General features: G+C 41.2%; 1 protein-coding gene across 3 annotated transcripts in view; it reads left to right on the top strand.

The window, feature by feature from the left end:
• Window positions 1-12,026, top strand: part of LOC134224575 (kin of IRRE-like protein 1) — a 763,295-nt gene extending 751,269 nt beyond the window's left edge. For 2 of the 3 annotated variants that reach the window (XM_062703983.1, XM_062703986.1), the window contains exons 5-6: window positions 9,988-10,284; window positions 10,576-12,026. In XM_062703983.1, coding sequence (XP_062559967.1) covers window positions 9,988-10,284; window positions 10,576-10,913 — 635 coding nt within the window. In that variant the 3' untranslated portion in view covers window positions 10,914-12,026. The remainder of the gene's footprint in view (window positions 1-9,987; window positions 10,285-10,575) is intronic. The other variant, XM_062703984.1, reaches the window with a different exon arrangement.
• Window positions 12,027-12,770: the final 744 nt, after the last annotated feature.

Here is a 12,770-nt window from a genome sequence, read left to right as displayed (position 1 = left end):
GATATTGAATGATAACTGCGAGGTTTCTAAGCCAGGTTACCATTTCTGCATTCGTATATCACGAGGCTAACACGATGATACTTTTATGCCCATTGAAGTCGAGACAATTTCCAATCCGAAAATTGTATATACCGGCACCGGGAATCGAACCCAGCCACCCTCAGCATGATCTTGCTTTGTAGCCGCGCATCTTACCGCACGGCTAAGGAGGATCACACGATGTACTTTGAATTAATTTGGAAATTGATCATTTCACAGATCCTTCAGAATGTGTGCCGATGTGTCCGAATTAAGCCCAAGATATAATTTCCGAATCATGTGGCCGAATACCGAATAGTTAGAAAAAAAACATAAATTGTGAGTCGTCAAAAGTAAATATTGAGGAGTGAGTAGTGAGAATTAGAGGTGTGTGCCGCCGCTGCCAACATTTTTGCATCGGCGCGCCGCCGTTTAAAATTTGTCACGCCGCTGATCTATAATTTTCCACGCCGATTCAAATTTTCAGTGGAAACTCCGAAGATTCAGTGCATTTTCCGTATAATTTCCTGATAGATCTCTACAACATTACGTTGAAACTCCAGAGAATTTTTCGTGAAGATACCAATTATTTCCATGAGAATTCCATACAATATTTTGTTAAAATTTCGAACAATCAATCTTCGAAGCGTTATAACATTTTTAGTAGATGTTCCAGCAACGTACCTTCTTCAGCAAAGTGTTTCGGCATCTTTCAGACTATATGCTAACGTAATGAGTCTTGTGATTGACGATAAAATATAGCCGCTGAGGATGAAAATGTAAAAAAGTACAATTTCGAATACTAATCTTCATAGAAATTTAAATCGCGTTGCGGTAAGCGAGGACGCAAGCAATCGAGACCATATTTTGCACAGTTGATCGGGATCCCAAAACGATTCAGAAAATCCTTGATCTTACTTGATTGAATGAAGTTTGTGTTTTTCCATACAAGTGCGCCCCACTCTACTACCCACATTTATTAAATTCACCTCATTAACGAATATGAATTGCGACCTAATTCATGGAAATGATTCAGCGAAATATTTTCGATCCGGGTGAAATGATTTCATGTTGCTGTAAGCCGAGAACCATGGACAACACTTTCCAAAGTTGAGAGATTCGCGAAAGTTATGATTGAACCACTTAACAAAAGTCACCATGGTGATGATGATGATATATGTATCATTCTTTAAATAACTTAATCTATCCTTATCGCTTTTTAAAATTCAGTGAACAGTTCATCATTGATGGGGACGGCGTACTTTCGCATAACTGTTTTCGTCACAATCCCTCAAATCTAATCTAGAATCTGATTGTAGCATTGTCGCCCCTTCGCTGCAAGCGCTGTGAAATAATGATGGCGTTGGCGTAAATGCAAATGAACAATCGCTTATTTTGAGCGATGGATTGTTTATAATTGCAATGGATTAACAATTGAACACCCATTCTGAAAGATCAGATAAGTAAAAACTAACACTGTTGTTTATAAAAATATCCGTACTAATAGTAAAATAGAAGTTACATAGATCACATCACTTTCCATGGTGAATCCCGATCTATGTTTCTGATTACCCCACCCAACTAGCACAACTTCCTTCCCGTGGTAATTGTGGAGATGCAGAGGTATTCTCGGTCTCTAGTAGCAACAATTACCACACACTAACCTTCCCTTCCTTTTCCAACTGACTGTAAGGAATCGCAAAAAAAAATCCCTGGCAATGACTTGGCCGGCGCCGTTATTGATCAACATTCGAGAGCTGCTGGAACGTGGACTTCGAGAATAGATGGTAAATCCCAACCACTATTCACTTGGATTGAAGTGCAATTCGCACCAGATCTGATCAATCACGGAGTAGCAACTATTGATATGTACAGTCAGTCTAAGCTAAGCTTCATCAGAAAATTCTTTCTATTTTCGATTAAAAATTCTTGGTAAGTTCCATTCCATTCCAGTAAGACCGAAAGTGATAGAGCTGATAATTTGGCCGAAAAATCCGTTTGCCCTAACAGGTTGTCTATCCGAAACGATCGTTGCCCAAAAATGCCATTTAGCAGAAATAGTTTTTTGACAGTCATTTGGCCAAAAATGTCATTTGGTCCAAGGGAATCATACGGCCAAATTTCAATGAATGAACCTCGTACTGAACGGGTAATATGGTCAGAAAAGGCCACTTGTTTGGCGAAATGGTCTTTTTTTAAGTCGATACTGGACTTTAGGCCAAAAGACATCTAGCCGGGTACCATTTAGCAAACCGTTTCACGGAAACTGTTATCAGATCAAAACTGGTTTAACCGAAAATGTAGTTTGGCCGAAAGCGATGTACAGCCAAACAGGTCATTTGGCTGAAAATGCCGTTCGGGTGAAAAAGTCATTTGACCGAATGTACATCATTTGACCAAAAATGCCGTTTGGTAAAAAATGGCATTTGGCAGAAAGAGCCATTTGGCCCTTGAATGTCCTTTCTGCAACCTTCTTTGGAAGTGTCGTTCGGCTAAATTGATCATTTTGCCAAAAAAGACGTTTATCCGAATAGTTTCGATCAAATAATCTATTCGGTGAAACGATTTTTTTCGGCCAAATTACCAGTACGGCTGAATGCCCATTTCGGCTGTATGTCGTTTTCGGTAAAACTACTTTTTTGGTTTACAATGTTATGAAAACTCATATGTGAATATGTACGTTATGTGGAAGATATTGATTTGAAAAATGTATTGGAGGTAACCACTTTCCCTTCGATGGGACTCGAACCCATGACCCTACAGTACGCTAGACTGGTGCTTTAACCAACTAAGCTACGAAGGACCTCCGTCGGCCTTCGCAACCTAGCGGCTACTGAAAGAGCTCGAGATTCCCAAATTGGACGCATAGTCAAATCACTCGCAATCCATTTATCAAGCCAATACTTCCACATGTGTATTGTACACGTCCACATTAGAGGAGCGTGAGTATTTAGAATGTCTGGCGGCTATACACATTCTTCATCAGCAACGGTACTGATCAAGTGAGGTTGTGTAAGCTATTTGCCAGTCGGTCGTCAAGCTCAGACCCGACCGCATTGCGTAGGCAAGAGCACGCAACTCAACCCTACTTTTTTGGTCAAACCATTTGTGACCTGATAACAGTTTCGGATAAGCGTTCAATTCGGCTTAATGGGATTTGGTTGGATGGCTTTTGGCTTAAATGCCAGTATCGACTTAAACGTAGAGAGATTACGAAATTTCATTCAACGGTCGTTTGACAAAAGGCCTTTTCAACGTAAATGTCATTAGGCCAAACGGATGGATATTTTGGACTAAATTACCTATTCAATTATTGACATTTGGTTATTGACATTGACGACCTGCTATGGAAAACGACTTTTTCGGCCAAATTACCAGTTCGGACATATGGCTTTCGGTCAATGGAATTTCCCAAGAATTTCTTACGTACAATACACTAGCCGTTCAATAACTTCAACGCATTCTAAACATCAAATAATTGTCGGACGTCGTCAAAATAAAAGTGCATCTGATTGTTCACCGCTATGCAGCTATCATTATTATTATTATTTCAGCTATCATCGGCTTTGACATAGTTTTGAAGCTCAGCTTTCCGATAACTGCAAAACTGATGTAACTTTCGAAATGCAGCTAAAAGCATTGCAGTTAAATGACTTTTAGTTATCGAACGTCTACTGTACAAGGAATTTCCCGTAGAATTCCAATAAGTTCGAACAATTTTTTGTTGAAACATTTTGAACAATCCTCCGCGGAAATTCTAAAGCAGTTTCCGTTAAACTTACGAAGAATTTCTCCTGAGCATTCCAGAGAATTTTTCTCAAAAACTCCTTAGAGTCTCCCGCGGAAATTCTTAAAAATTGACTGTTTTATCGTTGGCCATGCCAAACTAGCCATCTTTATTATTCTAGACTGAGAAAGCCAACGGTAAAACACCCATTCAACCAGCTGCACTCTACTACAATTATCAATAATGTTCTTTGCAAATTTGGAAGAATACTCAACATAAACTCAACAAGAACTTTTCATAAATTTCTGAAGTTTTTTTGTAAAAATTCTGAAGTTTCTCATGTAAATTGCGACAAATTTTCTACTGAAATTCCAAACAATTTTATTTGGGAATTCAAAAAAGATTCTGTTGGTAATTCCAAAGATTTATCGAAACTTCAAACAATCCGAAAATATTTTCCAAATTTTGGAAAAACTTATAGATTTTTCTGTAGAAGTTCATTACATTTTCATGCGAAATTCAAAAGATTATTCTTTTAATGTCTTGAAAATGCAAAAAAAATCTTAGAAAAACGTAATGAAAAAATCGCCACGCCGATTCACGCCGCCGCCGGCTAAAATGGCTTTCGGCGTGATGCTGAAAACGCCGCCGCCGCCGATCAAAATTCTGACAAACCCCGCCGCCGACGAATATCGGACCGGCGCACACCTCTAGTGAGCTCACAAGAAAATAGACTTGAGAAATAGGAAGTGAGTTGAGAAATGAGAAAAAAAAAGTGAGAGGTGAGAGTGATAAGTGAAACGTGAGAAGTGAGGAATGGAAAATGAGAGAGAAAATTGGGAATTCTCTTACCATTGAGTAGTGAAAAGTGAGAAATGAGTAGTGAAAAATGAGAAGTGGAAAGTGGAAATTGAAGTGAAAAGTGAGAAATGAGAAATAAGAAATGAGAAGTTAGAAGTGAGAAGTCAAAAGTGAGAAGTAAGAAGTAAGAAGTGAGAAGTAAGGAGTTAAAGGTGAGAAGGGAGAAGTTTGAAATAAGAAGTGAGAAATGAGTAGTGAGAAGTAAGAAGTGAGAAGTGCGAAGTGAAGAAGTGCGAAGTGAAAAGTGAGAAGGGAAAAGTGTGAGATGAAAAGTGAATAGTGAGAAATGAGAAGTAAGAAATGAGTAATGAAAAGTGAGAAGTGAGAAGAAAGAAAAGAAAAGTTCAAAGGGAGAAGTGAGAAGTGAGGAATGTCAACCCAAGTAGCATTTTTTGTTTTATAACGGTCTTAAAACCATATTTCGCTCTACAAGACAATTATTAAACCATTATAAAGCCACAATGTTACTAGGAAAGTGAGAAATGAGAAATAAGAAGTGAGAAGTGAGTAGAGACCACTACTCACTTCAATTATTAAGAAAAAAAAGTTTACTATTCGGCCAAATGACCTTTTCGGTCAAATGACCCTTTCGGCCAAGTGGCATTTAACTAAATCAGCGGTTCTCAACCAGGAGTACATGTACCCCTGGGGGTACCTTCGCTGGCCCCAGTGGGTACCTCGGACTGGAATGCATAATGGCGGATACATAACAATTCCAAATAAAACTTATTGATAAAGTTTTGATAATTGTGTATTTTTCTTCTTAGTTGCTTCGTTGTAAAAGAATTGAAAGGGTTAGAAGCAAAAGGGGGTAAGTGCAATTTTGGTTAAAATTAAGTTGAGTACAGAAAAAAAAAAGCTTTGGTTCTCGAGCTTTGCGGCAATATGTTGATGTAATTTGCTCGATATTTATAAAAAATGTGAAAATTCACAGTAAATTATTAATTTTTTGATCTTTCATACAATTTGTATGAAGCGAAAAAATATTGAAAGACTATGCACTCATTTTTGTCAAAACTAACATTTTGTCACTTACACCCTTTTGTGTTTGACCCCCTCAATTGGAAGCATCCTTCTACGCTTCTCGTGAGCCTCCATCCAAGTAGCTTGAAGTCTCCTTTCAAGAGGCTTGAAAGCCTTTTTCAAGAGGTGCGGAAGCCTCCTTTCAATAGGTTCGAAGGTCTCCTTCAAGAAGTTGTGGCTAGAAAGCCACCTTTCAAGAGGCTCGAAAGCTTCCCTTAGAGTGGTTCGGAAGTCTCCTTTTAAGAGGCCCGGCAAACTTCCTTCAGAGGCTCGGCCTGCTTTCAAGATGCTCAGAGGCGCACTTTTAAGATGCTCAGGTGCCTGCTTTTAAGTGACTCGAAAGCCATCTTTCAAGATACTCGGATGCCTCCCTTCAAGAAGCTGGGAAGCCTCTTGGTGCGGTTTTAAGAGGCTAGGAAGTCAAGTCATTGGAGTAGCTCGGAAGCCTCCTTTCAAGGGCTCAAAAGCCTGCTTTCGAGTGACCCGGAACCCTCCCTTTAAGAGGCTTGGAAGTATCCCATCAAGAGGCACGGAACCCTTTTTTCAAGAGGCTCGTAAGCTTCCTTTCAAGACGAGCGGAAGCTTTCCTTTAAGAGGCACGAAATTCTTTGCCCAAGAGGCTTGGAAGCGTGATTTCAAGGGACTAAGAAGCCTCCTTTCAAGTGGCTCGAAAGCCGCTTTCAAGAGGCTCTGAAGCCTCCTTTCAAGAGGATCGGAAGCCTCCTATCAAAAGGCTCAGACACCGCTTTTCAAAGGCTCGAAAGTCGCCTTTCAAGAGACCCGGAAGCCTCCCTCCAACAGGCTTGAAAACCTCCTTTCAAGAGGCTCGGAAGCTTCCCTTGAAGAGGCTCGGAATTCTTCTTTCAAGAGGCTTGGAAGCATAGTTTCAAGAAGCTCAGTAGCCTCCTTTTAAGTGGCTCGAAAGCCGCTTCTCAAGAGGCTTTGAAGCCTCCCTTGAAGATACTTGGAAGCCTCTCTTCAATTATAAATTTACTTTGAATTCCAATTTTTCACGGAACAGTGAAAATGTCAGCCAACTTTATGGAGAGCCATATATCCCGTTAGTTTTCAGGTCCGTTTTCCATGTATCTACGCTTATTTTCATTTACAGCATAAAGAAAATAGAGGGTACCTCAATTAATGCAATTGCTAAGCGGTACCTCTCAAGAAAAAGGTTGAGAACCGCTGGACCGTATTTCCACATGATAAAAAAGTTTTGAATTTTGAGAAAAAAAAGTATTCCCTGTCTTGATACCTCCCTAATTCGTCCTCCCTAATGGTCCCTTCCGTAATAACATTTTGGTTTTATGCTGGTTTTATAACACTCTTGTAGAGTAAATTATGGATTTGAAGAGCGTTATAAAACTTAAAATCAACGATGTTATCGATCATTTAGTAATCTGCCTTCGATCATTTAGTAGTTTGCCAATAACTCATTCCAGAGGCTAAATTTCCAAATGTTTTATATGGTGGACTTATCTACAACTCTGGTTTATCTACAAAAAAGGTTTATCTACAACTCTACTTAACAGTTCGTTGTTTGAATTTCACTAGTAACGGAGCTATAGTGCTAGTAGCAGTAACTTAGACTAAATGATTGCATATTTTGTTATCATTTAGTATAAGTATAGAAACTAACACCGTAACTCCTTTAGTAGTGGAATTCGAACATCGACCTGTTAAGGAGATTTGTAGAAAAACCTTCGCACTAAAAGTCCGCCATACAAAAAATATGAAATTAGGCCTCTGGAATGAGTTATTGACAAACTACTAAATGATCGAACGCAGATTACTGAATGATCGATAACATCCTTGCTTAAAATGTTACTTAGGTTGGGCCCTCCTTAGCCGTGCGGTAAGACGCGTGGCTACAAAGCAAGACCATGCTGAGGGTGGCTGGGTTCGATTCCCGGTGCCGGTCTAGGCAATATTAGGATTGGAAATTGTCTCTAATTTTCTGGGCACTAAAGTATCATCGTGTTGCCTCATGATATACGAATGCAAAAATGATAACTTGGCTTAGAAACCTCGCAGTTAATAACTGTGGAAGTGCTTAATGAACACTAGCTGACGTCTGATTATGAGGGCCATCAAAATTGAAACTGTTGTCCGAATCCGAAGATCTTGATCTTGTGGGCGATGTGACCGGATTGAACCCGAGTGGCCCAGGAACCCTTCGAAAATTACTTTCATCATTGTTTCGTAAAATCATAATGTTTGAGGTATGGCATGATCAAATTTAGGAAATGGCCATTCCGCAAGTCCTCCGTATTATGTCACTTTTGTATCGGATTGAACCCAAGTAGCCCAGGAACCCTCAAAACATCTTTCTCATCATTGCATTGTGAAATCATGAAGTTTGAGGTGTTACACGACGTGCTTTACTTTCAATGGAGGTCTTCCGGAATGGCCGGACTAAACCCGAGTCGCGCAGGAGCCCTGGAAATAGTTGTCGTACTACCTATTTTGGCACAATTTAGGAAATGGCCATTCCGTAAGTCCTCCAGATAGTGTCCGGATTGAATCCAATTGTGGCCGGGTTGAACACAAGTGGCGCAAGAACCCTGAAAATATCATTCCAATCGCTACCCTAGTAACATTATGGTTTCATACTGGTTTTATAAAACTCTAGTAGAGTAGATTATGGTCTTCGAAAGCGTTATAAAACTCAAAATGTTACTTGGGGGGCATTCACAAAGTATGTCACGCCTCTACAGGGAAGGAGGTTCTGAGCAGCGTGACTATGCATACACAATTTTTAGAGGTTTGTAACTAAAAACGTGATGAAATGTGGAGGAGGGGGGTTGAAAATCGTCAATATTTGCGTGACGTACTTTGGGGATCTTCCCTTGGGTGCTTTGTGGAATCATGAAGTTTGAGGTGTCGCACGACCTATTTTGGCTCAGTTTAGCAAATGGCCATTCCGGAGGTCTTCCGGATAGTGTCCGGATTGAACCCAAGTGGCCCAAAAGCCCCAAATATATTATTTCCATCATTGTTTTGTAAAATCATGAAGTTTGAGGTGTCGCAGATCTATTTTGACTCAGTTTAGGAAATTGCCATTCGGGATATCCCTCGGATTGTGGCCGGGCTTAACGCAAGTGGCGCACGAACCCTGAAAATATCATTCCGACCACTGCTGTGGTCTGCTTTGTGAAATCATGTGTCAGTGCACTGCTTTGTGAAATCATGAAGTTTGAGATGTCGCACGATCTATTTTGGCTCAATTTAGGAAATGGCTATTCTGGAGATCCTACAGATTATGGCCGATGTGGCCAGATTGAGCCCGAGGGGCCCAGGAACCTTGAAAATATCATCTCCATAATTGTTTTGCTCGTGGAGGACCAACGCGCACTGGGAGTTTTCGAAAGGAAAGTGTTGCGTACCATCTATGGTGGGTTGCAGATGGCGGACGGTACGTGGAGGAGGCGAATGAACCACGAGTTGCATCAGCTGTTGGGAGAACCATCCATCGTTCACACCGCGAAAATCGGAAGACTGCGGTGGGCCGGGCACGTAGCCAGAATGTCGGACAGTAATCCGGTGAAAATGGCTCTCGACAACGATCCGACGGGAACAAGAAGGCGAGGTGCACAGCGGGCAAGGTGGATCGATCAGGTGGAGGACGACTTGCGGACCCTCCGCAGACTGCGTGGTTGGCGAAGTGCAGCCATGAACCGAGCTGAATGGAGAAGTCTTTTATGTGCAGCACAGGCCACTCCGGCCTTAGTCTGATGATAAATAAATAATAATTGTTTTATGAAAACATGAAGTTTGAGGTGTCTCACGCCCTTTTTTTACCTCAATTTGGCTTTATTCGTGTAATTTTCTCCACAGGAGCTTGAATTCGTTTGAAATCGTGATCCTCAGTGCGGAAGACCAATTAAAGTTTTAGTTTTAGGGCGCTAAAACGCCCAGTGTTCGGAATATAATTCATGTTCGGGATTTGAGCCAAAACGGTATTAAGAATCCATTGGCATTGAAAATACAATTTAAAGCTGAAGTTGCTCAGCCCAGCACCTTCGTTGGAAACCTTTTTTTTAGGCTCCTCAAAAAGTAAATTAGTTGAAAACTAGCGGTGGGTAAAACAAACATTCCTCAACTCTGAAGATGAACCAGTTTCCGGCTGACAATCTCCCAAACAAAGATAATAATAAAAAAATCCTCAACTCTGTCTTCATCACTTCTGATTTCTATATTCAATATTAATTTAAGTACATATATAGGAGTATTGGAATCCGTTCACTCTATCCTACTGCCTCAGTTTCGTTCTATATATCACCGTAGACAAAACAAAAAATGACCCAAAATAAACTCTTACTTATTACATTTTTTCTCGTTCCCTCTCTCCATTCCAGTTCCCACGGCGACCATTATCGGCGGACCGGATCTGCACGTCGACAAAGGCAGCACCATCAACCTGACCTGTGCCGTCAAGTACAGCCCGGAGCCGCCGGCGTACATCTTCTGGTACCACCACGACGAGGTCATCAGCTACGACTCGAGTCGCGGGGGCGTATCGGTTATCACCGAAAAGGGCGATGTGACCACGTCCCACCTGCTAATTCAGAACGCCGACCTGGACGATTCGGGCAAGTACAGCTGTTCGCCGTCGAATGCGGATGTGGCCAGCGTGCGGGTGCACGTACTAAACGGTAAGTTCGATTCGTGACCACCTTGAGGGTATCCTGCGCCGAAGGGGCTTTAGGTGAAGGGAGCACTCTGTGCTGGTGGAAATTTTAACCGAGCATATAGTAGTTGTGGATTCATATTCTACACTGGGTCAATTCATTCATAAACCACAGTGAGGCAATAACAGTCAAAATAAGCCTTCTGGGTCGTACGGTGAGGCAAGTCTCCAAGCAGAAAGAACCCCTTCGGAGCAGGATCGATGCACCCCCCTCCCTTGTGTCGCTTCATCGCGTATTTATTAACGCTCATATCAGTTCGGGCGGTTCTTTCAGGTGAACATCCGGAGGCCATGCAAACCGGAACTGCACCGTTCAGCCGTGGTAATCCACCGTGGCGCCTGCTGATGGCTGGTTTCGCATCCGTCCTGGTCAGTTGGGTCCTGCTGGTGCGATGGCAAATAATGAACGGGCGATTCTCCCCATCGTCATCGTCAACTGTCGACAGCCCAGTCTGGATAGGGCCATCGACACGGAGCAGCAATCGCTTGTCTTCACACCGCAGCTCATCGGCTACAGCGGCTCGGCATCGCAAACTTCGAAATACTGCCATCGATAACACCTGTCCAATCGAGTGCCGGTGCCGCAGGAGATGATAGACCGTTGTGAATTCCTACTTGAAACCATCCATTCAGAAGAAGCACCCCACCGGCAGAAACGACAGCAGTAGGACACCGACAACCGGAACAACGTAAGTTGAGTCGTTTGACAAAAGCGTTCGGCGGTGGGAGGGGCTAACGTAGTGTAATAAACAAAGAAAAAACGCAGAGGCAGCACCATCCTCTAGTGTAGTGTAATGGAGTGACTGTCGCATGTGCAATCAGAATAAAAAAAATCTCGATATAGTCACACAAGTGTTTGCGTTTGAAAGTGGGAAAGAAAATGGTTTACGCTTTTTTTCCCTCTACTGTCGATTTTCCATCGTCCGCGTAGATGAAAAGAATGGTGGCGAAATGAATTGGTGCACAGCTATTCACTATGTATGAGGACGAGCGCAGAGGAGCAGCGATTTGTATCCACAATTCTGAGTTATGCAATGGAGGTACGCGAGTAGTGCAATAAAGCGATCCGGAGTGCAATGGAACGTGCTTGAATGATAGCGGAACAGGACAAATGAAGTACACTGCTTTCCAATAGCATCGCAGATTAGTTTGGGGGGAATTCCTTAGAGAGTTATTTTTATAGGATTTTGATTTGAAGGAGTGGAGATAGATATCGGAGAATTTAAGGATAGGGTTATGTAATTTGTATATACTTTATGCACATATTGGAAAATTGCTCACATACATATATCGATGCTTTGATTATATTTCATTCTTCTAAAATTATTGGGAATCCGAATAGATTTTGGGGTGCTTTATATAAAACATTAAAATGAGGGATCCGGGCCAGGGTTTGCAGAAATCGCTCTCAATAGATAACGAACAATGATAAAACTGTTCCGAATCATAACAAGCCATGATAACAAATTTATCAAACTTGTATACAAGTGCGAAAAAACAGAATCGGAAAGGCAGCCCCACAGGAAAATGGTTGTTGTAGTTGTTGTTTATTAGTGACACTTTACACTATCCGTGAATTCATGTCTGATAAATTAGAGTAATTAAAAAAATATATATATGTATGGTAAGGGTACAATAAATTCACTTAGCTTATGTATTATATAAGTTGCTGCTGTTCGCCGATTCCGTGGTACTGCTTTCGTTGTATTTCTCCAGTTATTTACCAAAGATTTCTATTTTCTTTAATTTAGTTCACTTTCTTTTGAATGTTTTTACTGCTTTTTTGTTTTTTGTTGCTTTTCGCTTGATTTTACACTTTCATACACATATCTCGTCTTCTTCGTTTTGTCCAACTTCCTCTTCATTTTGTATTCTTCCGTTTTCTTGTGCATCACTTTGCGTCAACTTCTCTTTCATATCACTTTTACTAACACTATTCTTTTCCTTCTTCCAATAATCAGCTTCTTCTTCTTCTTTCAATAGTATGCTTCTTCTTCATCTTCCCCAATAATCTGCTTCTTCTTCTTCTTTTACTGCTTCTTCCTCTTCTTCTGCATTTCTTCGTATTGTTCACAGTTGCCGATACAAATCTGTCTCTTGTAGGAAATCCAGCATACGTTTTTCACTTTCAGCATCATTCTGTAGAGCCGCACACAAGCTTGTTTGATCTCACCTGTCATAAGACGAGTTTAAACAATTGATCTAGTCGATATTTTTTTCTAGCATCGTCGTATTTTCTGCATTGCAGAATAATATGGCGGACGTCAATGATTGTTCCGCAACACTCACAAACTGGTGGGGATGACTTCTTTATTAAGATCTCGTGAGTTAATCGTGTGTGACCAATACGTAGTCGCGTGAGCATCCTTTGATCGGCAGGATTTTCCTGGTCTATCCATTTAACGGTGCTAGGTTTGGATTCCTTTAGTTTGACGTTTCTCTCATGTGACC

The sequence above is a fragment of the Armigeres subalbatus genome, chromosome 3, assembly GCF_024139115.2.
Source record: "Armigeres subalbatus isolate Guangzhou_Male chromosome 3, GZ_Asu_2, whole genome shotgun sequence".
Taxonomy (NCBI): Eukaryota; Metazoa; Arthropoda; class Insecta; order Diptera; family Culicidae; genus Armigeres; species Armigeres subalbatus.
This window is presented reverse-complemented; position numbering and strand designations above follow the sequence as displayed.